We start from the raw sequence: 26,813 nt of genomic DNA, 5'->3' as shown, positions 1-26,813 counted from the left end.
TGAGTACTGGAGATACAAAGAAATGTAAAAAAAAAAAAAAAAAAAAAAAAAAACAAAACAAAATAAAAACAAATCCCATCTGTCAAAGTACTCATAGTTTGATGAGAGAGACAACTCACCAACCACCACGTACAAAGAATGTATAGACTGCATAAATTGGGTGTAGTCTCATAGGAAAGGCATTAAGATTATGAAGAAAAAAGAAAGGTTTCTTGCAGATTATGGCATTTTAGCTGAGAGCTGAAGGAAGCCAGGGAAACCAAGAAGCAGAGTGGTCTGGATGGGGGTGGGGTGAGATGGACAATGAAAATGCCAGAGGTTGGAAGATGGAGTATCTTGTTTGAGGATCAACAAGGAGGCCATTGCAACTAGATGACACAGTAGGGGATGAGAATGGTAGGGCAAGTAACTTTTAAGATGATCCTAAAGATGGCAGGAGAAGGTTATGAAGGGCTTGGAACATCAAACAGAGGATTTTATATTTGATCCTGAAGCATCGTCTTATGTACATCTTATAGGACTTGAGCTCTTGGATGCAAGGAACGTAGTTTGAATTTTATACAGGAAGCAATAAGAGCCATTGGACATCTTTGAATAGAGAAATAATATGATCCTAAATTCTTTTACTGAAGTCAGTGATCCAGTAAATATTTTTTATTTCACTGAGAATACAAGAACCAATAAACTCAATGTGTTATATAAATATAAATCTATGTGTGTATGTACTACTACACATATGTGTATTATCTATCAATGCGTATCCCTACATGTGTACATACACGCATATGTATACACACACATAGGTATATTGCACTGATAAACAACACACATATATTGTACACACACACACACACTCATACAAACATATAGACACAAAATAACATCTAATATCTACATAGGAAAGAACTCACTAACAGGAAAGGTAGCTTAGAAAAGGAAAATGTTTCTGGAGGAGGTTATAACATCTCATTACCTGGTTATATTTAGAAATAACATGTCAAGTGATCACCTCTCCATGGACTAGTATAAACAAAAGTGTACATATCATGCTACATCTGAAGATACTTTTCAGGTTTTCCAGAGAATATGTCCCATAACAGAGGATTTAATTCAAAGCGGAGTAAGGTGACAAAGTTTATAACTTTGAAATATGTTCTCAGAAAATCTGATAAATTAGAAAAAGTATAATTTTTTTGTCAATAATAAAGGATAGTCTCCTAAGACATAGATGGCTTCTGATCTGAGTCAGTGGATGGATCATCCACAATGATGAATTAAGTCATAACTACTCAATGGATTATAGGAAAAAGAGGAAGAAAATGTGGGGATCATTGAAAACATTACTTTACTGTTTAATCATCCAACATAGGGACAGAGATAATCACTGGTCCTGTGATTTTATTGGTATATGGAATTCCCTGGTGAGGATATTTCCTTTACCAATATAGGTCCACAATTTGTCTGCAACTCTTAGAGCATTTCTAAGAGTCAAAAGAGGTTAACTGAATTGTTCAGAGTCCATCAGCCAATACCTGTCAGAGGCCTTGTTTCATATAAAGTTAATGTACTATGGATAACAACGCACCTTATCATCTGGGCTTTGGAGATAGCATGTCCTTCTAAGTTGTATATTGACTTCTTTATTTTCCAGGTCACTATATGAAAGATTCTGAAAATGTCTAACTTTACCATTATGACTGAATTCCTCCTCATGGGATTTTCCGTTGCTCGGGAACTGCAGATTCTATTTGCATTGCTCTTCTTACTCATTTACTTGGCAACTCTGATGGGAAATCTCCTAATTGTTGTAGTCACTACTCTTGACAGGAACCTTCACTCTCCAATGTACTTCTTCCTTAGGAATTTGGCCATGGTCGATGCCTGTTACATATCAGTCACAGTTCCCAAAGCATCTCTGAACTCCCTAGTGAACAATAGGACAATCTCCATTACTGGATGTGCAGCCCAAATATTTCTTGTGCTATTCCTTGCATATATTGAGTTTACTTTGCTTACTGTCATGGCCCGTGATCGCTATGTTGCCATATGTCACCCACTCCATTATCCAATGATCATGAGTCCCCGAGTCTGTATGCAGATGACCTTGATGTACTTGCTCACTGGTCTCCTGTATGCAGGTTTCCATACTGGCTACACATTTCAATTGCCTTTTTGCCAATCCAGTGTGATCTATCAGTTTTTCTGTGACACCCCCTCTTTACTCACACTCTCATGTGCAGAGACTTTCAGCAATAAGATATTCATAGCAGCCTCTGTTCTGGCAATTGGGGTTGGTTGCTTTGGCTTCATCACTGCGTCTTACATTCGTATATTCTCTACCGTGTTCAAGTTTCCAGTAAAAGAAGACCAAAGAAAAGCTTTCTCTACCTGTGTCCCCCACATCCTGGTTGTGTCTCTGTTTATTATTTCTGGCTTTTATGCGTACGTACAACCACCTTCACCTTCTGGATCCATTAAAGATTTAATCCTTTCAGTGGTCTACTCTATAATACCTCCTTTCCTGAACCCCATCATATATAGTCTGCGAAACAAGCAGATAAAGGAGGCTGTGAAAATAGTCATGAAAAGAAAACTTTTTTACAGGAATATAGCATAAACCATAGTTCTTTACCCATGTTCTTGCTGAACTTAGTCCTAGTTCAACTTTGAGTGACGGGAAGAATTTGGAACAAAAATTTCAATAAAATAAATGTTATGATATTTTACTTGTAATTGTGAAATATTTTATGAAATAAAAATATACTGAAATGTAAGTAGTCTTTTGAGAAAGGAGCAATAGCAATCCCACATGTGCATGGTTCCATGCAGACCCTGTTAGACTGCTAGGACAAGTCAGAGATATTTCAGAATAGTGTAGCTAGGTAGAAATGAGACATTCTGAGCTAAGTTGCTCACTTAAAGTGAGGCTTGTGGGTTCATGGCTCCACCCTTCAACTAAAGGTATAAATATAGTGATGAAATGACAGAAATAGTAACAAAGCTGAAGGAATCTTGCAGAGCAAAGATGTTTTCCCCAAAATCAAATTCCTGGAGCATGACGGAGAAGTCAAAGATGTCCCAGAATAGTGCACCCAAGTGTGAAATGGGGAGATGTTTATAATTCAAAACAAATAATTGGGTCAAATTAAGTGTATTCTGACATTCACGTATCCCATACAAATAATGAAATGCTTCCTGGCTTAATTGAGATATATTCTAACGTTTACATAACATATGTAATGCTTCCCATACAAATAAGGTGACAGTTGTTTGGTTATATAGGTCATTCATAATTAATTTAATTTTAAAAATTTCATATTTGTCACTTTTTTTCCATATCTTGAATGGAGTCTTCCAGAGCTAAGGGCCCTTGTAAGCATGCAACAAAGGGCCATATAAGAGTGGTACTGATGGTTATATTTCATATCTCACTGACATGCAGTAACTCTATTAGCATATGGGTATTTACAAAAATGGATTTTCGTTTCCATGGGCTGCTCAGGGTTATTAAAAGTCTTTTAAAATTTCTTGAACATCATCCAGCCCAGTGTTCTGATGAATCCTAAGTCTGACTTATCATCCACTTACTGTCTGTACAAGATAGAAACAAGCTGTTAAACAAACCACATGTGTTTTCCATAGAAAGGAATGCTATAATCTGGGCAATATGTATTTTTCATTCATTTGATACATCCTGCGTGGATGGTTATGCTCTTTAAAGAAGTTGCAGATCTCATCAAGGAGATAAAGTGAAATCAATATAATGACAACTGTAAACAAGAGCGTCTGGATGAGTTTACCTATATTTTATTGGGGAAAGGAATAAGGCCATATAAGGCAAATATAGCCAGCCTCAATACTTTCACATGAATGAGTAAATATATACAAAAACTGTTTTGAAATTTTTCAGAGCACTGGGACTCTACTCAGGCAAAGAATTTTCCAAAATCACAAACACAACTAGGAGATTTTCTATTATCTATATTTTTAAGAGAATTATGAAATAGTAAAGTTTTATTCCATTGTTAATACCACCTGCAGAAAATATGTGGATTGCCCAGTCATATCCTTTTTCTGGATGTCTTTAATGTAGAATTGATTTTTCAATAAAAACAAAGAATAAAAACAAATTATCAATATCAAAAATGAAAAGAGAGATGCAATACTAATAAAGAAGAAATCAAAGAAATTGTTACGTGTAATTTTGTCCAATTATATTCCAACAAAACTGTTAATCTAAATGAAGGGGATACATATTTATAAAAATATAAATTGCCCCGATTGTAAGAAGAGGAAATACTATATTTAAATAACACTGTCTAAGAAAAAAGAAATTCAACAAGCCATAAATTAGATCTCCGAGAAGGCAGTTGATGGAGTTGTGAATGGATTCACCTCTTCTGGAGAACAAATTGGACCTATGCCCAAAGACCTTTAAAGTTGTTTATGCCCTTTGATCCAGCAGTAGAACTATTAGGTCTGTATCCCAAAGAGATCAAGGAAAAGGGAAAATTACCTATTTGTACAAACATATTTATAGCAGCTGTATGTGTGTTGCAAATAATTAGAAATTGAGGAGATACCCATCAATTGAGGAATGGCTGAACAAATTGGGATATATGATTATGACAGAATACTATATAAGAAATAATAAGCAAGATGATTTCAGAATGACCTGAGAAGAACTTATATTAATTTTAAAAGTTCATATGCAAAGTGAACAGAACCAGGAGAACACTATACACTACCAACAATATAGCAATTTTGATAAACTATAAAATACTTAGCTACTCTAATCAAGACAGTGATCCCAGACAATTTACAGGACCGATGATGAAAAATGTTATCCACTTCCAGAGAGAGAACTGATGAACTCTGAGTGCAGAGTGAAGCACAATTTCCCCCCCGTTTTTTTCTTGTTTTGTCTATTGGTGTTTTCTTTTAACACATTGTTAATATAAAAATAAATTGCATAACTTTACATGTATAAAGGACATCATATTGCCCTTCTCCAAAGGTTGATAGGAGTGGTGGGAGTAATAGAAATTGAAAAAAAATTAAAAATTAAAAAAAATATTTTTACCTGTAATTGTGAAATATTTAATGAAATAAAAATATATTAAAATATAAGTGGAAAATAATTAGTAAAAACAAAAATACAATTTAAAAGAAAAAAATACATTATAGCAGATCTATATCTATGCAATAAGCCCTCACTTACTCAAAACAAAGTCATGTGCAAGTCATGTCATCATTCCTCTAATGGCATGGTTTTCGGCAATGAGGGACAAACACATCTGTACAATAAGCAAACCACCCCTACTTAGACTAACCTATAGTTTAGTGCAAAATGAATCAATATTTTAAAATTTTACTTTATAGGAATATATAAGTAAATATTAAAGTTCATTTGGAGACTAAATCATTACTTTTGGTCAAAGTGAATAAAATAACTACTAAGGATTCCTATTATAAGATGGCAACCTACATTATAAATATACTCATTAGCAATTTATAGATTTGTTCAAAGGAAGATATACAAGTCATACACAGTCAAATAAAAACACTAAATCAGTATTAAAGAAAGGACACTTATGGACAACTCTCAAGTTCTACCTTTTACTGTTGAGAGTGAAAAAGTCCACAAAAATAGAGATTGACAAATGCTTTGAGAAGTCGGGAACATGACTACACTCAGTGCAGTGAGTTAGTTCAGCTATTCTAGAAAGCATTTTGGTGCAATGAATAAAAGGTCAGTTTGAACCAACAATACCAGTACTGGGCCCATACTCCAAAAGAATAAAAAGAAAAGAGGGCCCATATTATGTAGCAGCCAGAATGTACATACATATTTGTGGTAGCTCTTTGTTGCAATGGAAAGGAATCAATGGAATGCCCATCAATTGGGAAGTGTCTATCGAAGGCATGCTTTTTTAAAGTATGTCTGTCTAAGATCTATGAACACAATGGAATGTTATTAAACATGAAAAATGACAAAGGGACAGTTATACAGATATTGGAGAAGATGTATATAAGCTGATGTAGAGAAAATGAGCAGAGCCAAGCAACAATTCGTTGAGTAAGAACAACTCTATGATTAAAACAATTTTGAAAAACTTAATGATTCTCATTAATGCAATGACCAACTACATCTCCAGAGGACCAGTGATCAGTGTTCCTTGCAACTCATTTCTGACAGAGAATTGATGGACCCAAGGTGCAGAGGAAACATATATTTTTGGTCATGTACAATTTTTGCTTTCTCTTATCATATTGATTTGTTAGAAGAACTTGACGTTTTCTTTTTCTTTTTTGGGAGTAGAGAGTTGGAGGTTGAGAAGAATCTAATAGGTCAAGACATCACTCCATGACAAAGAATGAACAACAGCCCAGAAAAGAATGTTATTCCTAATGATTTTATTTACTATTTATTTGAAGTCATCAGATGATATGAGATACATTTCATGTCACGAATCAGCAGCTATATGAAAAACTATATAAAACACATTTTATCAGGTATCATAGCACACTCTAAAAATTGGCAGAGTTGTTAATGGCAAGGATAGGGATTAGGAATGGATGTAGGTTAAAGGCACTCCAGTGTAAGGAAACCCCACCTACACCTCCTCCCATAGTTTATCAGCCCCTCTACCACTTATACTCTCAAACAGCTTCCAAGGGCACTGAGAATTTAAGTGAAATACCCAGGGTCACACATATTATATGGATCACAGACAGGACATGAAATCAGTGAAGGTTGATGAAAGATCATAAAAGTAAATATTGGAAAGGCTAGGGGTAGATAGACACATTTATCCGCCTTTGGTTGGTCCACAAATCTAACCAGCCTTCTGTATATTAATTAGTATTTTCAAGAAAAATCTCTAGAATGCATGTAACTTTTAGTGCTGAGTGATGTTAATGGGCATTTATCTAAATTACAGAAATGAAGGTACCAGAGACATGAGAATATTCATAGCAATCCCTTTTTTGTCATAATAAAAACAAAATGGGAAAACAATGGTTCTATTAATGTAAGAAAATGTATTTTGCTCTAAAATCAAATGACAATGTCAAAGAAGACATGAGTAAGAGACCGAAGAACACAAAGTGCACAGAATGGAACACAGCACTTTCCTCTCAGTAGAAGGATGGGGAGGTGTGGGCTTCAAATGTTTTCTAATCTGTCATATGTCATTACTACATTAGTAGATTTCCTTAGCTGGTATCTCTCTTGTAAAGAAAGGTAAAATTGTCATTAGTGATTATTTTGGAACTCAATGTGATGCAAAAATAAAATATATATTTTAAAATTTACACAAAATTTTTAAGCTCTCTTGTCTCTATGTCGGTCAAACCCATGACCATAACCACAATATATCTGTATCAAATGAGCTAACAAACCAAACAACTCCTCAGGACACTTGAATACCTCCTCTTCTGCCCTTTCAACAATGGGTGAAGGGGGCTTATTTGATTCTTTTGAGCGAGCTTGAGAGATAATGAATCCCACAGCCATATGTTTTCTCAGTCCAGTAATTGAAGAGGAGAGGCACTGTCCCCAAGGAAATGCTAGTAATATCTAGCAAAGGTGAAATTGGTGTAAGGTGACATCCTATCAAACATGCTGTCCAACTTCAGCTATAAATATAATGGGGAAAATTGAGGGGAAATATGCTTTCCAAGCAAGAAGAGTGGAATTATGATGGCCAGATGACAATAAATACTTTATAATTTTCTGCCAGTCCAGCTTGAGCTAGAGGAATGATGGAGGTCTTTTCCATGGCATAAGAATTCAGCAATGTCATCTTTGAGTAACTCAGATTGGAGAAGCTACAACAGGAAGACTTCTCACCTTATTCAGGTAAGAGATAATGAGCTTGAATTGAATGGTTTTTTTTTTCATTTGCTCCTTTTATTTGTTTTCTCCTCTTTCTCTCCCTCCCTCCCTTACATACTTTTTCTTTTCTTTCCTTTTCTCATTTTTCTTTCCCTGCCTTTCCTTACCTTGTCTTGCCTTGCCTTGCCTTGTCTTGTCTTTTTCCTTGCCTTCATTCGCATTGCCTTTTCTTCCTTCCTCCTCTCCTCCATTCTTTTCTTCCTTCCTTCCTTCCTTCCTCCCTCCCTTCCTTCCTTCCTTCCTTCCTTCCTTCCTTCCTTCCTTCCTTCCTTCCTTCCTTCCTTCCTTCCTTCCTTCCTTCCTTCCTTTCATATTAAGAGGTCATCCAGTACAATAACTTCATTTTGCTGATTAAAAAAATGTGTAGTGAAAAAAGTGACTTCTTCAAGATTGCACAATAGGATGTGGCTTAACTCAAATATGAACACAGTGTCTTTCCCCATGCATAGTAAAAAAAAAAAAATTCATCACTGAACTTAGTAGGCACTCTTGTACATACATTGGACTAGCCACCCCTGGTAGATATTTCTTATGCCAACAAGATTAAAGAACAATAAGTGAAAGGAAGAAGATGATACCCTTCTGCAGGTGCCAACACATTCAAAGTTCACTATTTCAAGTAGAAGAAAATTTTGAGCGGAGAGATATAAAACTTTTAGAAAGAGCTGAATACAAAACTTGAAATGCAGACAGAGGTGCTAGGAAAAAACTAAAACCTTTGATCCTAGGTCACTTGAAAACTATGTCTTCCACCTTCAAATCCAGAGGGCTTCCATCTCTTTAATCTACTTCAAATATTTGTGCATTTCTTAGTTTTTATTCTATTTTTATCTCTGAAACTACCTCCTCTTTTCCCCTCTTTTAAGTGGCTGCTAGCCTGCTGATATGGGAACACTCTTTGAGCCTACCCAACCACAGATCTCACCACACGCCTGATTAGAAGTGCATCAGATATGTTAGTATATACAAAAAAATTAAACCAAACTCAGTCTGTATTGTTCATTCTTTATGAATATAATGAATATAAAGAATATAAATGAAATACATACAGAATAAAGTTCAACCTGCTAATATATTCATAGAGAAAATAGGAGTTTCCCAATAGCTTCTTAGTATATTATCACTGATGATAATCTCAGAAAACCTCAAGACTGAAAACATCCTTTGCTCAGTCAAGGTAACAATTGTTTGAAGAGACTCTGTTTTAGGTTCTCTACTATGGAAGGTATTTGGAAAGTAGTGCTGTGCTGGACTTGAAGGAACTTCTTCCTTTATGTTGTGGTACCTTGATATTACAACCTTGGAAAACTTGTACCTGAGGTCTCTCATATGTAATTTTATGTATATATTATTTTACGTTTAATTGGTGCATTTTTTCCTTTTTATGTTACATCGATTAAAAATTTACTCACTACCACCCCCATGAACATTTATTTGTAAAACAGTTTTTTTTTTTTTTTTAAATATAGTCCTTTGGTGGATAAACAGAGGGACCATTGTTGGTGGAGTTGTGTACTGGTTCAACTGTTTTGGAAATAAATTTGAAGCAATTCCCAATAAGCATTTGGATTGTGAAAAATACTCTTTGGCCCAGTGAGATCACTTATCCAAAAGAGATGAAAGAAATAATGAAAGAACGCATAAGTATAAATACATTTACTGAAACCCTTTTTTGTGGTGGCAAAGAATTGGAATCTGAGAGGCCGTGTTTAATTAGGGAATGGATAAAGAAATTATGATCTGCAATTGTGAAATGAGGGGTATAATTTCAGAACAACTTGGGAGGATCTGTGTAAAATGTTGAAAAGTGAATAAGCAGAATAAAAGAGCATAACATATAATAGCAACATTGTAAAGATAACCAGCTTTCTCTTTCTTTCTCCTTTTCTTTCTCTGTCTCTCTTCCTTTCTTTAACAGCTAATGTGATCATTTGTTATAAGTGACCATATATATGTATAACAGGTTTTATTTTTGTCACGTCAATGGGTAAGAAAAGAGGAGTAAAAAGGGACAGAAAAAATAAATCAAAGTAAAAATGATATATATGTATAAATTTGATCACATATGCCTATGTACATATGTACATATGTGTGTATGTATGTATTCAACATAGCCAAAATGTAGCTCCTGTGTCAGGACCTGCTTTTTATTCCTTTGGCAATGTCATAGACAATTAATGGTCAAGAAATATTGGCCTACGCATTGTCCCAATGTCCTGCATCATTAACCTTTAACGATTTCTTTAGAGAAGTAACAAAAATAAGAGAAAGGGGGATAGGGTATTAGGATAGCAAGCTCCCTTGGATGCCATTCTATATGAGACAAGGGTAGAGCTGGGCATGATAGGCCACTCATTTTGGTTGCCTTATGACTCTGAAAGGAAGAAAATTGAAATGATAAGATTAGGAGAAAAGTAATCAACTATGGTGAAAATTAGGTGGAATAAGGGTATTTAGAGCAACAGAGACAGTAGTAGGTTAGATCAGTAGACGTCACGATTATTTTGTTGTATACATCTCCACCATTCACTTGCAATTTCTTCTTTCAGTCAGTGGGAGAGTGTGTACAGAAAGATTAGAATCCTTGTTTCTGACAGCATAAGCCATGAACATGTTTGAAACTATATCTTTTTAAATTTCTGACTGTCTCTTCTTTGCTGTTTAAGGTGATTCATAAAAATGAGATGAGCATACAAAAAGAATACAGAGAGGCTAAGACCACATCTCAGAGGCCTTTGAAAATTAAAGGTCATCATTTTCATTGGTGGCTTCTGGTCTAGATCAGCTTATATGTACTGATGTATTCACTCACAGATAATTAATACATTACAGGAAAAAAAGGATGTCAATGTGAGGTCATTGGTAATATTACTTCCCTTCCTTAAGCATTACATTCTTTAAAAGACAAAATTCCCAGGTGCAGAAATATCCTTCGCCATTGCAGGTCTTCATCTCTCATATAATACTTAAAGATATTTTCCGTGAGCAGTAAGCTTATTTGCCCAGAATCACATAGCAAGTAGATGAGAGAAGCTATGTCTTATACAGTAATGTTATAGATGGAATAATGTCTCCTTGTCTTAAGACACAGTGCGTCTGTGTGCAATAGCTTATTGATGGACTGTTTAATTTCTCTTTGGCTCTCTAGGTCACTCACTGGATTCTGAAAATGTCTAACTTTACCAGCACTGTGACTGAATTTATCCTTATAGGGTTTTCTGACACCCGTGAGCTGCAGATCTTTTGTTCTTTGCTCTTTTTTCTCATTTACTCAGCAGGACTGATGGGGAATCTCCTCATTGTCATCATCACCACCATTGACAGGAGACTCCACACCCCCATGTACTTTTTCCTTAGGAATCTGTCCATTGTGGATGCCTGCTTCATATCAATTACTGTTCCCCAGGCATCCATTAACTCCCTGGTGAACAACAGAGCTATCTCAGTTACTGAATGTGCAGCCCAGATATTCCTGATGGTTTTCATGGAATATGTTGAATGTACTTTGCTCACTGTCATGGCCCGTGATCGTTATGTTGCCGTATGCTACCCACTTCTCTATCCAGTGATCATGAATCCCAGTGTATGTATGCAGATGACTTTAACTTGCTTGTTCACTGGCCTTTTGTATGCAGGGTTCCATACTGGTTACACATTTCGATTGTCTTTCTGCCAATCTAACAAAGTCCACCAGTTCTTCTGTGATATCCCCTCTCTACTCAAGATTTCTTGTTCAGAGACATTCAGCAATATACTATTCTTACTTGGCTCAGCTCTGGTGATTGGGGTTGGCTGCTTTGTCTTCATCAGTGCATCTTATGTTATCATATTTTCCACAGTGCTCAGATTTCCAGTGAAAGAAGAGCAAAGAAAAGCCTTCTCTACTTGTCTCCCCCATATCGTTGTGTTTTCTTTGTTCCTTATTTCAATCGTTTACGTACACCTACAACCACCTTCAGATTCTGGGTCCCTTAAAGACATAATCTTTTCAATTTTCTATTCTATAATACCTCCATTCATGAATCCTATTATATACAGTCTATGGAATAAGCAGATAAAAGAGGCTTTAAGAATAATAATGAAGAGAAAGCTTTCTTTAAAGAAATAAAGCATAAACTGAAATTCTTTCCCAATGTTGTTGACCCCAATTCATATATAAATGAAAAATCCCATTAAGACATATATTTTTGTTTGTGATTTTATCGGTTTATATGTTGCTACTTGTATATTGATAAGTAAATAACTGGTCTAAATGAGTAAAAAGTTTCTAGAACTGACTGTGATATTATCAACAACAGTAGCACTTTTTGCATTTTGAGGCACATTTCAGAGTTCAAAATAACATAATTCCCTTAGCTCAAGGATTTTGGAAACACTGTTTATGACATATAAGCCAGAAAGACAAATCACATATGAGTCAGAGGGTTCTTTTTCCTATTCAAATTCACACAGATAATTCTGGTTCCTCAGAGGGAAGGAGAATTCATTTCAACCTAAATGTTCAGGGATATCCCTGAAGGTCAGTGGGATGTATCCTTTAAGTAACATGCTAGATTTATTAGGCTTTTTAAAAAAACAGTTTTCTTGGAATAGAGATCTACTGTTGGATATGCTCTCAATATTCTTCTTTGCATATTGAATTGTCTTTATAAAAAAAATCTTCACTCCATTTACATGGCCATTTCCTTAGTTCAAACTCCCCCTAAAACTTCAGGGTTATTATTATTTTCTCCTTATTTGTTTTAGGATTCTGGGATTCCTTCTTCCAGGATCCATATGGTATTCGTTAACCATGTCACTATCATAAGCAGAAAAATCTAATAGCCCTATGTTGCCTCTGGGATTAAATACAAACAGCAATATATAGAAATTATTGTCTTTCACAATGTGACTGCTAGCTAACATTCAAGAATACATGAGAAATAACAAATGGAAGAACAATAACATGGTTAGATGAGCAACAAAATAATTATTTTGAATTTTAATAAGGACAGATGTTAAAATAGTAAGTAGTGGACTCAGAGCAAAAAATAAAAAAAATACACAATACAATATTTACTATAAATATTAGTAGTTTCTTTGAAAAAGTGAATGATTTAGAATACAGGAAACAAATACAGCACAAAAATTTTGTAAATAAAATCAAAAGCAATAATATATCAGAAGGAGTGAATAAAGGAATGATCAAAAAGTATTTCTTAAGCACTTATAATAACCGAATCACTGAGCCACACCCTGGAAACACAAATAGAAAAACAAAAACAGTTCATTCTCTTGAGGAACGCATACTCTAAGTAGAGTGAATAATATATGAATGAAATTTTGCCTGTAGGGGGGTTGGGAGGCTCAGAAGTCCTAAATCTCCTGTGGGGCAAATGACAAGACCATCTTTAGGTTATATCAGTAGTTTAAATGACATTGTTAAAAGTCTAGAATGTGCAATTGCAGAATAGTACATCATAATATCTGAGGGTTTTATATGTTTCTAAAAGATGTAGAGTTGGTGAGTCTTATCTCATTCAAACTACGTGACGAAATTTTCATTGTTGTTGGTTAGCTCTTTTCAGTTGTATCTGAATTTTTGTGCTCCATTTTAGGGTTTTCTAGGGAAAGATACTGGGGCTGTTTCTCATTTACTTTTTCAGGTCATTTTATAGATGGAGAAATAGAGGCAAGCACATTAAGTGATTTGCCTAAGGTCACACAGCTAGCATCTGAGGTCAGACTTGATATCAAGAAAAGAAGATTTCTTGACTCCAGACCCAAAACTCTATTCACTGCACCACCTGGCTGCACGCATATGAGCAGTAAGACAGCCCAATTGAAATTTAGGCTTCCTAAGTTTATGCAAAGTCGAGAGTCTTGAAGACAAGCTGCTGATTTTGTCCATCATACTTTGTTGTCAAAGAAGACCGGTCATCACGTAAGTGATGTATTGACTTGCACCTGAAATGGATTTAAGTGAGACAGAACTAAGTACAGTCATAAGCCTCACTCTCTCCTCCAGAGTCATTGGAATCTAGTGGCAAGGCAAATGTTAAGATTATGGGTGATGGCCCAGCAACAGCAAGCAGTAAACATAATCTGGGTGGTCACAATTTTTCTTCCTACAACATGGCCATCCCAAGTATGTTTTGAATGATTCAAGGCTGAGGGTGATGCAAGGTAGAAGGCAGGAGCAAAGTGTGCCTGTGAAGTGGTCTGCCTTCTTAGTTATTCCTGGCCATGCTGTATGAGTACTCAGTATCCCTGGATCCAGTGAGGATGTGAATAAAGAAAGTAATCATGGCACAACGCTCCCACTTACAAACATTCAAGGAAGCTGTATTTGACTAGAGAATATAGAGAGGTTAGCTATGGTTTATCTTCCAAGGGAAAGCATAGTGAAATGAAAGACTTAATAAGATGCTTCAAGAAAAATTTACTGTAAAAATAGGACACTGAAAGAAAGAAATGCCGAGTAAAAATTAGCATAAAATTTTGTGTTCAATCTTTAGGAACTTAATATAAAATGACAAATATTGTGTACAGTTTAGTGAAAGTCGATTTTAAACGAGGGAAATCATGATGCATAATTTAGGACTGCTTCTTGTTTCATCATTTCAAGGGGGTCCAACTCTTCATGACCCCATTTCAGTTTTTTTTTTGCAAAGATACTACAATTGTTTTCTCTTTCCTTCTCCAAGTCATTTTACAGATGAGGAAACTGAGGCAAATAGGGTTAAGTGACTTACTCAGGGTCACACAGCTAATAAGTTTCTAAGGCTAGATTTGAATGCAGGAAGATGAGTCTTCCTCACTCCAGGTATGGTTCTCTGTGCACTTCGCCAGTATTTTCCTTAACTTAAGACTACTCATTAATAAGAAACACAAAGAAATAGATGTAGATTTTTGAAAGCAAAGGAGATTGTTTTCTGTGCCACGAATGACATATTTTGCTAAGCTGAAATTAAATTCACATAGTCAAATGTAAAATCATTAATTTAGAAATTTCCTAAAACAATACATATAGCACATCACAGACACACGATCTTGAGATTCTTATGCAGGTCTTCTCACAAGCTTGCTAAAAGAAGGGCCACATAATGTGAGAGAAGACTTCTGCTTTCCTAGAAGTAAATGCACAGTCTGGGGCATGGTGTGTGTGCATAATATCAAGCTTCAGGTTTTCAGAGGTCCTTTTTAGTGCCCTCTCTAGTGTATGTCCCTTTGAAATGTCCCCTTATTGTAGTGTAACTTCTTTGCTGTGATTCTCATGAATACAAGTATCTTCATGTAGTCTACCTGTGATCTACCTGTGAGTGTTCAATACAGATACTGTCATTAATTGATCAGGAGAAAACACTCAGATACCAATAGGAATATAAGTAGTCTAAAATTTTCCAGACTCTTTGGAAAACATAAAGTTTTCCACTAGTCTAAAAGAAAGGAGCAGGCCCAGGTTAAGTCCAAAATCAAGGAATCTCTTGCAGCACACCACTGCCCCCTCCCCCAGCTATTTCTTCCTCAGAGCTTTTCCTGGAATACCACACTCATGCCAATTTTTGAACTTCATTTGATTTTAATTTCAATATTCTAAAGTTTAATATTTTAGGCACAATCCTGAGAATGTGATCCAGTTTTCCTAGGGCATCTGACTACCATTCTCGTGCAATGTGTCTACAATTCCAAACAGTTTTTTGCCTTTAAGCTAGGTGCCAAACTTCATTGAACGATTTAAACTCAAATTTATGATAGAGATTTTTTAATGAAATCTATAATTACTTAAGATATAAAATGGCGTCAACATTTAGTTATGTATATCAAGATTACGATTTATTTAACCAAACCTTTTAGAATATAAATAAAGTCAGTGAAGATTGACTAAGAAGAAAAGTAATAGATTAGACAATGGATAAAAGTTGTACATTTAAAATCTACAAAGACTTATTTCAAACATATAATGTAAAGCAGAGGTGTAAAACATGTGAGCTACATGCTACAATGTGGTCAAAATATCCCTGTGTTCCAACTGAATCAGATTAAAATGAAATTAGGAAATATTTAGCAAAAATAAAAATACAAAAGAACCTTGATAATGTCAATAGGTGGTTTTCTGATTCAGTGCATCCCATAGACATCCTTCTTTATAGTTTAGCAGCATCCATTTAAAATTGTTTGGCCACAATGAGATAAAAAGCAATCCTTGCAATATATTAGTCAAATAATTACCAAATCTGAGAGATTGAAGAGATATCTAAAGCAATATATTTCAACCCAGGTGCCTCTGTAATGTATCTAAGGCTTTAGGCATCTTTAAAACACCTAAAATGTACTAATCACTCTTCTACATGAAAACCTTCAAATGTTTGAAGCTAGTTATTATGTTCACTCTGAGTTTTCTCTTAGTGAGATAAACAACTCATCTTATAACTTGGTATTAACACTTCTTAGCATTCTATTTATTATCCTCTGGATTTATTGCAACTTTTTCGTGGGCTTAGTATAGAGTGTATGGGGTATTAAGAAAGGATTAATACCATTGATGTTAGGGTTTGTTGAGTAATTTTTATGGCTACTCATCTACTATTGGTGTCCACCTGTCACTAACTTTCACTTGTGGCTCCAAGAAGCTGTAGCACATGGAGTGGCCACACCCAAGTAAAACCTTCTGGATAGATGGGTCAAAGAAGAATGATGATAACCAACTGTACTCAAGCCTATCAGTGAGTTAGGAGAATGTCAACACTAAGCATGTGAAGATTTCCCTCAGCAGAATGGAAAGATGAGAACAATTTGTTCCAATAACCATGAAGGCAGCTGAATCAGGCACTATGGAACACTTAGAATTTGTTCTGAGATCATAGAAGATGCCAAGGTCATCTACTGCATCTCAGGTCATCTTCAGTCCTCTTGATTTTTTACTTGATTTCTATGACTCTGAAAGAAAGAGTAAGCCTACCAAACTTGTACAACTCTGCCTCGCTTAAATATGATTCATGTGCAAGTGAACACATCAAGACAATACAAACGCCAATCCAGAAAAAAACATATTCCTGGTATATATTAATTACTAACTTGTTACTTGAAGTCATAGGATATGAGATGTGATTTTATGCCATCAATTAATAGCTATGTGAAAACTTACATAAAACACATAATATCAAGCTTCATATCACATTCCAAATATTGGCTGTGTCATTACTGATAAAGATAGGGATTAGGAAAGGATCATTGGTTTCGTTAGTTAAAAGAACTCCAGTATAAGGATTTCCCTCCACCACTGCTAATCTTCTTATTCTCTAACACGTGTATTCTTTAAAAAAATAATGTTTTCTAATTATACATAAAGAAAACTTTAACATTAATTTTTTATGAAATTTTGAGTTACAAATTTTTCTCCTTCCTTTCCCCTCCTCCCTTCCTAAATGGTTACCAATTTGATATAGGTTTTATATGTGCAATGGTGTAAAATATATTTCCATATTAGTCACGTGAAAGAAGAAACATACCAAAAGGGGGAAATTGTGAAAAAAATTATAATAATATGGTTTGATCTGCACTCAGAGTCCATCAGTTCTTTTTTTGGATGTGGATAGCATTTTCCATCACGAGAACATTATAACTGTCCTTGGTCATTGTATTGCTGAGAAGAGCTAAATCATTTATAGGGACCATGACACAATGTTGCTAATATTGTTTACCATGCTCTCCTGGTTCTGCTTACTTCATTTAGTATCAGTGCATGTAATGCTTTCCAGGTTTTTCTGAAATCTTCCTGCTCACCATTTCTTATGGCACAATAGTATTGCATTGCATTCATTTACCACAACTTGTTTAGCCATTCTCCAGTTGATGGGCATCCCCTCAATCTCCAATGTTTTGTCACCACAAAAATAACTACTGCAAATATTTTTGGCATGTAGGTCATTTTCCCTTTTTATGATCTTGGGATTGTTTCTCATTGCCCCTTCTTGAAGAGGACCTAAGTGACATCACTGAGTTACAGTCAAGTTATAGTGTGTCCAACTGTGACTAATCAGACCAATACAAGTTCAGAATACTCTACCACATGTCCAGTACAAATAGTCCATATGATCACTTGGGGTGGATCCTCTAAATTTTCACATCTCGTGTTTCTTTTGAGGTATTTCAATTCCACTTTACTCAAAGAGGACAGAAGCGTCTCTGATAGTCATAAATTTCTCCATTCCCCATAAATCTGAAAAATTCAGTATTCCTTATTCCCCAGTTTTGTTCATAGTATCAATCTTTATACCTAGATCATATATACATTTGGACTTTATTATTGTATAGGGTGTCAGGCATTGGTTTATGCCCGGATTCTGCTCCACTGTTACTCAGTTTTCCTTGCAGTTTTTGTCAGTCGGTGAGTTCCTGTCTCAGAAGCTGGGTTTCTTTGGTTTACTAAACAGTAAACTGCTTTGTTCATTGACTGCTGTGTCTTGAGTACCTAACCTATTCTACTGGTCTACCCATTTATTTCTTAGCCAGTAAACAAGTGGTTTTGATGATTACTGCTTTAAAATATAATTTGAAGTCTAGTACGGCTAGACCACCTTCCCTAGTATTTCTTTTCATTAACTCCCTTGATATTCTGAACCTTTTGTTCTTCCAAATGAATTTGATAAAATTTTGTTTTTGCTCTAGAAAATTGTTCATACAAAATATGACTTAAATTTGTATAGGCTGTATGACAAAAGAACCACCCAGAAACACAAGAAGGCCTCCTTTATCCATCTCTATAAAGGTAAAGGAAATTGATTGTCTCATAACAATCACAGGAGTCTCTCTCTCTTTGTCATTTCTGGCAAAAATCTGGTCACAGTCCCCCTTAATTGGCTGATCCTTCTCCTGGAAGATTGTCATCTACATGAGAGCCCCTGTGGTTTCAGAAAAGGCTGAGAATGAGACAATAAAGGTTTTGTTGCCCAACAACTCCAGGAGAAAAGCCAGGAGGAGAAGAGAGGTTATGCACCATATTTGTAGATCTGACTAAGGCCTTCGATGCTTTCACACAAGCGGGCTTATGGGAAATTATGGCAAAATTTGGTTGCTCTGGAAAGTCCATCAGTATTCTATATCAATTTCATGATGGCATGCTTACTCAGTTTCTAGATAACTGACAATGCTCTAGCACTGTCTCAGTCACCAATTTAGTGAAATAAGATTTTGTAATTGCTCACATGCTCTTTAGGATGATATTTTCATCCATGTTTTCAAATGCCTTCAATGAGAGTAAACACAGCATCAAGGCCAACTATCCCACTGGTAGTAAATTCTTCAACTTGAGAAGTCTACAAACCAAACCAAAGTGGAGGGAGTGTTTGTGCATGACTTTTTGCTTCACAATGATTGTGCACTCAATGCAGGTTCTGAAGCTGAAATGCAACTATATATAGATCAATTCTCTGCTGCTTGTGCTAATTTTGGCTTAATAATTGACACCACAAAAGCACAAGTGCTGAATTTGCAGGAGCTAAGAATGCAAAATAAGTGGTAAATCACTATGGTTCTCCCTTATTCACCACCAGAAACTTTCAAACAGCATCTCAGAATGAATCCAGGAAAAGCAGAGCCATAAGAAAGATGTGGGGGGGCAAGCAATCTTTTAGATCAGGACAGATGGAAGATCAGCAAGAAAGGTGTGTTTCATCAGAGGAAAGGAGAATGCAGTTCAGTTCAGGAAGCATCCCAGCAAGCCAGCAGCAAGTCCTACCTACCTCCTACCAGTGGGAGATCCAGAACCACAATGTGGTGGAGCAGGCAAATGCCAATAATAGGACCTCCCGCTTGCCTTAGCACAGTCAGGGAAATGAGCAGACACTAGATTCACGAAATACATTATTACTTTATTGCTACATTGGCTACGGTGTCCTCCGTACCTCACCTATTGCCCTGATTTAGCACTCTATTTCTTATTCAATAGCAATTGGTTCTGATGATTGCTGGTTTAAAATGCAATTTAAATCTGTATGGCTAGGCCACCTCTTTCATTTCTTCTCATTAATTCTTTTGATATTCTGGATATTTATTCTTCCAAGTGAATTTTGTTATCAGTTTTTTCTAGCTCTTCAATATATTTCCTCATTATTTTTATTGGTGTGGCACTAAAAGTAATTAAATTTAGGTAGAATTGTCATTTTTATTATATTAGCTCGGCCTACTCATGAGCAACTTTTATTTTTCCAGCCATTTAGATACGACTATGTATGTGTGAAAAGTGTTTAGTAATTGGATTCTTATAGTTTCTGGGTTTGACTGCAGCTGTAGCCTCGAAAATATTTCATAGTGTCTACAGTAATTTTAAATGACATTCGTCTATCTCTTGCTTTTGGGATTTATGAGCAATTTATTGAAATGTCAGTGATATATGTGGGTTTATTTCATATCTTGCAAGTTTTCTAAAGTTGTTAAATTATTTCCAGTAGTTTTAAAATTCATTCTCCAGTACTCCCTAAGTATTTCATCATATCATCTGCAAAGAGTGATAGCTTTGTTTCTTTTTTGCTAATCTAGTTTCTTCAATTTCTTTTTATTTTCTTATTCCTAAAGTTAGCATTTCTCTACATTATTAAATGCCAGTGGTGATAATGGTCAACCTTATTTCATCCCTGATCTTGTTGGGAATTCTTCAACCTTATTCCCATTACATATAATGTTTGATAATGGTTTTACTTAGATATTATTTATCTTTTTAAAGAAATTTCCATTTATTCTCATGCTCCCTACTATTTTTTAATAGGAATGGGCGTTGCATTTTGTCTATATTTTCTGCATCTTGAGATAATCATATGTTTTCAACTAATTTTGTTACTGATATAGTCCAACATGCTTTTTGTTGGACTATAGTTTTTGCAATATTGAATCAGCCCTGCATTCCTAATATAAATTCCATTGGTCATAGTGTATTTTCCTTGTGATAAGATATTGTAATTTCTTTGCTAACATTTTATTTAAAATTTTTGTATTTATATTCATTAGGAAAATTGATCTAGAATTTTCTTTGTTTTGGTCATTCCAGGCTTGTTATCAGCACCATATTTGTATCATTTCGTAGAATTTCTTCTTTTTAATTTTTCCAAATAGTTTGCATAGTGCTGGCAGCAATGTTTTCTTCAAGTGCTTTGTTGAATTCACTTGTGAATCCGTCTGACTCGGTAGATTTTTTTTCTTGAGTTCATTGATGGCCTGTTCTATTTCTTTTCTCTGAAATGGGTTTTTAAAAATATTTTATTTCCTCTTCTGTTATTCTGGGCAATTTATATATTTTTAAAATATTCATCTTTTAACTAAGATTGTCAGATTTATCGTCAGACAATTGGGCAAAATAGCTCTTAATTATTGTTTTAATTTACTCTTCAATAGTGGTGAGGTCATCCTTCTTATTTTGGATACTGGCAATTTGGTCTCTTATTTTTAAAACTGAAATTACCAAAAGATTTATCTGATTTCTTTTTTCCCCCCATAAAACCAGCTCTTAGTTTTGCATATTAGTTCAACTGTTTTCTTAATTTCAGTTTTATTGATCTCTCCTTTGATTTTCAAAATTTCTAATGTAGTGTTGGATTGGGGATTTTTAATTTGTTGTTTTCCACTTTTTTTTTAGTAACACGCCCAATTCAATGATTTTTTTTCTTATTTCATTAAAGTAAGAATTTGAGAGCTATAGAATTTCTCCTAACTGCTGTGGCTACATTCCATAAATTTTGGTATATTGTCCCATCATTGTTATTCTCTTTTATGAAGTCATTATTTGGATAATTTGTTTTTGATCCCCTCATTCTTTAGGATTAGATTGTTTAGTTTCCAACTGATTTTTAGTCTATATTTTCATGGTCTTTTATTACATGTTGTTTTTATTGCATTTTGATCTGAAAAAAAAAGCGTTTAACATTCCTGCCTTTCTGCATTGGATTGTGAGTTTTCTTATGCCCTAATACATGGTTAATTTTGGTGTAGGTGCCGTGTACTGCTGAGAAAAAAAAAGGGATATTCCTTTCTCTCCCCATTCACTTTTGTCCAGAGGTCTACCATATCTAACTTTCTAAGATTCTATTCATTTCCTTAACGTCTTTCTTGTTTATTTTCTGGTTAGATTCATCTGATTCTTTAAGGGGGAGGTTGAGGTCCCACAGTAGTATAATTTTGCTATCTATTACTTCCTGTAACTCTTTTAACTTCTTTTCTGAGAATTTGGATGCTATACAACTTAGGACATGTATGTTTAGTGTTGATATTACCCCAATATCTATGGTGCGTTTTAGCAGGATGTAGTTCCCTTTCTTATCCATTTTAATTAGATCTATTTTTTGCTTTTACTTTGTCTAAAGTCAATATTTCTATCCCTTCTTTTTTTATTTCAGCTGAAGTATAACATATTCTGCTCTAACTTTTTACGTTTACTCTGTGTGTATCTCTCTGCTTCAGATGCGTTTCTTGTAAACAATACAGTCTAGGATTATGATTTTTGATTCACTCTGCTATCCACTTCCTTCTTATGGGAGAGTTAATCCTATTCACATTTACAATTATGATCATTAACTGTATCTTTCTCTTCATGCTATTTTCCCACTCTTTATGTTCTTTTTTCTCTCTCCCATCACCTTTTCCCTCCTCACCAGTGTTTTCCTTCTGATCACTGTCTCCACTCATCTGCTGTCCTTTCTATCAGTCCTCCTACCTTTTCTTTCTCCTTTCCTCTCCTACTTCCTATAGAATAACACAGATTTTTATATCCTATTTAGTGAGTATTTTACTCCCTCTTTGAGCTAAATCTAGTGAGAATAAGGTTCACACAATGCTCATCTTCCTCCCTTCTTTCTCTCTACTGTAACAGTTCTTCATACCATTTCATTTGATGTAAATTATTCATGTTCTTACCTCTCCTTTCCTCTTCTCCCAGTACAATACTTTTTCATTCCTTCATTAATTTTTTATCTTCATATCAAACTTGTGCCTACAGTTTGTATGTGGGTATTTTTGTATTTTCGGGTATTATGTATTTGTGGGTATATTTGTGGGCATTATGTGTATTTCTAAACATACTAAGAGATATGGTTTCAAGAGTTACAAGTAGTATCTCCCTATGTAGAGATACAAAGAGTTGAACCTCATTGAACTACATGTTTTCCTTTTTGCTTTCCTTTTTACCTTATTTATGCTTCTCTTGAGTCTTGTATTTGAATATAATTTTAAAGCTCTGTATTTTTCATCAGGAACGTTTGGAAGTGCCCCATTTCATTGATTGTCCATCTCCTCCCCTGAAAGATTATGTTCAGTGTTGCTTAATAGTTTATGGTTGGTGGCAATTCAAGCTTCATTATCTTCTGGAATATCATATTTCAATCCCACCAGGTTTTTATTGCAGAAGTTATCAGGTCCTGTGTAATCCTGAATGTGATTTCATAATATTTAAATTGTTTCTTTCTGGCTGCTTGCATTTTTTTCTCCTTGACCTGATAATTCTGGAATTTGGTATCATATTCCTCAAAGTTTCATTTGGGGATTTTCTGATTTTTTTTCAATGACTTACCATCTTATTCTATGTCAGGGCAGTTTTACTTGATAGTGTTTTGAAAGATGCTCTCCAGGCTCTTCTTCTTGTTTTTTTTGGTTTTTTGTTTTTTTGTTTTTTGATCATGACTTTCCAGCAGACCAATAATTGTTAAAGTATCTCTCTGGGATCCATTTTCCAGGTCAGTTGTTTTTCCAGTGAGGTATTTGACATTTCCTCTGTTTTTTAATTGTTTTCTTTTCATTTGACGGATTCTTCATGCTTCATAGATTCATTAACTTGCACTTGATCAATTCTAATTTTTAATAAATCACATTCTTCAATTAGATTTTGTGCCTCCTTTGCATTCACCCAATTCTGCTTTTTAAGGAGTTGTTTTCTTCAGTGGATATTCTTCCCCTCCACAAACACACACACACACACACACACACACACACACACACACACAATTTGGCAATTTTTGCCTTCATGGAATTATTTTCTACAGTCAATTTTTGTCCTTCCTTTTCCAAGTTATTGACTTTCTCTTGCATACTTCCCATTGCTTTTCTCTATTGTTCTTCTACCTTTCCTATTTGACTTTTTAAATACTTCTTGAGCTCTTCCAAGAGGGCTTTTTAGGCTTGAGAAGAGCTCATATTCCTCTTTGAGGTTTTGGATGTAGGTATATTGTCAATGTAGTCCTCTTCTGAGTCTGTATTTTGTTCTTTACTGTTCCCATAAAAGAGTTTATGTTCAGTGCTTGTTTTTACTTTATGGTCATCTTTGCCTATTTCCTGGTTTTTAGAGTTGATTTCTCCTTCTTGGGCACAGATGGCACTATTCTAAACTTCTCGTTCTGTGGGTCACAGGCCTGGTAACTGGCTTTGTGTGCTGGGGTCTCATGTGCTGCCAGCTGGAAGCTGTAGCAGTCTGTCAACTTACGTGGTGCTGATCCAGGGTAGTAGTAGTGGTTTCTTGTGTGTGGTGAGACCAGGTGGGGTTTTTGCATTTTCCCAAGCATATATTGAAGCACATGTAGGTCTGGATGCTGTAGGATGCCTGCCCACCCAGTGCTATGCTGAAGCAGGGGAGGTGTGCCTATGAAAGATGCCTTCCCTCCTGGGGCTGTGCTGAAGCACATTGATATCCAGTCGCTGGAGGATACCTACCCACCCAGGGCTGGGCCAGAATATGTGGTGGTACTCTGAGTTGGATTCAGCTGATTTCCCTGGCTATGATAAGGCATGTGGGGGGTCCCAATTTCATCCTTTACCCGCTCCACCAACCTAGGGCTTTGAATTGTCCACTGATTTGTTGAGGTGGGGCTTGCTGCTGGCTTTCTGGGATGTTTCCTGTCCTGGAATGTGCTCCAATTCAATATGAGCGAAAAATATATTTTTTCAGGTTAAGACAGTTCCACCTCATTTTCTGCTACTTCGTTTGTTCAAGGAGTTTTCCCGCAGTATTTTTTGTTTGTTTGTTTCTTTTAGAGGTCAACAGGGTAGGAACATAACCACTTAATGCTTACTTTACCATCTTGATTCCCAGAAATCCCAACTTTAGTAAAATATCTTTAAACATTTTAAACAAAAATTGTGATACAGATACAGCTGTATCAACTGAGCTAACAAGCCAAACAACTCCTAAGGACACTTTGATCTCTCTTCTTTTTCCTTTGAAAAAATGGGGAGAACTGAATAGGATGGGATCATATCTTAAAAAATGAAATTAAGGGGTGAGAGAGAAATATATTGGGAGGAGAAAGGGAGAAATGGAATGGGGCAAATTATCTCCCATAAAAAAGGCAAGCAAAAGACTTTTTAGTGGAGGGAAAAAGAGGGGAGGTGAGAGAAAAACATGAAATTTACTCTAATCACATTCGACTAAAGGAAGGAATAAAATGCACACTCATTTAGTTATGAAAACCTATCTTACAATACAGGAAAGTGGGGGATAAGGGGATAAGCAGGGTGGGGGGGATGATGGAAGGGAGGCCAATGGGAAGAGGGAGCAATTTGAAGTCAAAGCTCTTGGGGAGGGACAGGATCAAAAGAGTGAATAGAAGCAATGGGGGGCAGGATAGGATGGAGGGAAATATAGTTAATCTTACACAACACGACTATTATGGAAGTCATTTGCAAAACTACACAGATATGGCCTATATTGAACTGCTAGCCTTCCCAAAGCAAATGGGTAGGGAGGGAGGGATGAAGAGAAGTTGGAACTCAAAGTTTTAGCAACAACTGTTGAGTATTGTTCTTGCATACAACTAGGAAATGAGAAATACAGGTAATGGGGTATAGAAAATTATCTGGCCCTACAGGACAAAAGAGAAGATGGGGACAAGGGAAGGGAGGGATGATAGAAGAGAGGGCAGATTGGTGATAGGGGCAATCAGAATGCTTGGTGGTTTGGGGTGGGAGTAGGGGACAAATGGGGAGAAAATTTGGAACCCAAAATTTTGTGAAAATGAATGTTGAAAGTTAAAGAAATAAATTTAAAAAAAAGAAAAAATGGGTAAAGGAGGGTTATTAAATTCTTTTGAGGGAAACTGAGGGATAACTAGTCATACAGACAATAAGTAACCTCCATGGACAAATTAATTAGTATTTCTCGAATTCCATGTCAGTGCTCTTGGGGGGAAGTTTATTTGGCACCTTGTCTTTTGCTACCCAGAGATAATTACCACAGTGAAATAATCTCTGCTTCTCTATATTTGGTTGAGGAACAGGTACATTGTCCCCAAGGAAATGCAATGGTTTGAAGCAAAGATGAAGTTGGACTAAGAAGCCATCCTATCAAACATGATACATTACTTCATCTACAAATATAATGGGGGAAATTGAGGGAAAACACAACTCCCAACCAAGGAGACCTGAATCGTGATGACCTGACAGCAATGCAAAGTTTATACTTTTTCTAGCAGCTCAGACTGGAGAAGCTAACAGCAAGGAGACTTGTGGCATTATTCTGGTATAATACCAGTAAATTTTAACTGAATGCTTCCTCTACCTCAATTTTGCCCTTTTATTTGCTTTCCCCTTCCTTTCTTCTCTCTCTCTCTCTCTCTCTCTCTCTCTCTCTCTCTCTCTCTCTCTCTCTCTTCTCTCTCTTTCTCTCTTTTCATATTCCTCTACATATCCCTTCTTTTTCAAAAATTTACCTATTTTTATTCCTTCCTGAGAAAGGGGCGTCATATCTTAGGAAAAGGAAATCTAAGTGGAAGCCTGGTTAGAATGAAAAGTGACTTCGTATGTTGAACAGCAAAACTGAAAAAAACAAAAAAACAAAAAAACAAGAATTTCAGTTCAGAGTAGATACTAAGGAACAGTTCACATACAAAGGACTGTACTGTTGTGTAGGTTTATTTCATAGATGTAGAACTGAAATGGGTAGTAAAGACCATCCAGTCCA

General features: G+C 35.6%; 2 protein-coding genes across 2 annotated transcripts; both read left to right on the top strand.

The window, feature by feature from the left end:
• Positions 1-1,675: 1,675 nt before the first annotated feature.
• On the top strand, positions 1,676-2,617 carry LOC140508506 (olfactory receptor 14C36-like). The gene has a single exon (XM_072616460.1). It carries the CDS (start codon positions 1,676-1,678, stop codon positions 2,615-2,617), a length of 942 nt encoding a protein of 313 aa, XP_072472561.1.
• An 8,452-nt stretch (positions 2,618-11,069) lies between these two features.
• On the top strand, positions 11,070-12,008 carry LOC140508505 (olfactory receptor 14C36-like). Its single transcript, XM_072616459.1, has one exon. The coding sequence runs from the start codon at positions 11,070-11,072 to the stop codon at positions 12,006-12,008; it is 939 nt and encodes a 312-aa protein (XP_072472560.1).
• The last annotated feature ends 14,805 nt before the right edge of the window (positions 12,009-26,813 follow it).

This window comes from Notamacropus eugenii, chromosome 5, assembly GCF_028372415.1.
Source record: "Notamacropus eugenii isolate mMacEug1 chromosome 5, mMacEug1.pri_v2, whole genome shotgun sequence".
NCBI lineage: Eukaryota > Metazoa > Chordata > Mammalia > Diprotodontia > Macropodidae > Notamacropus > Notamacropus eugenii.
Note: the sequence above shows the minus strand (reverse complement) of the source record. Positions and strands in the feature narration are given on the sequence as shown.

Coding starts and splice junctions, on each gene's coding strand:
- LOC140508505 (XM_072616459.1), top strand. CDS start 11,070: ATGTCTAACTTTACCAGCACTGTGACTGAATTTATCCTTATAGGGTTT.
- LOC140508506 (XM_072616460.1), top strand. CDS start 1,676: ATGTCTAACTTTACCATTATGACTGAATTCCTCCTCATGGGATTTTCC.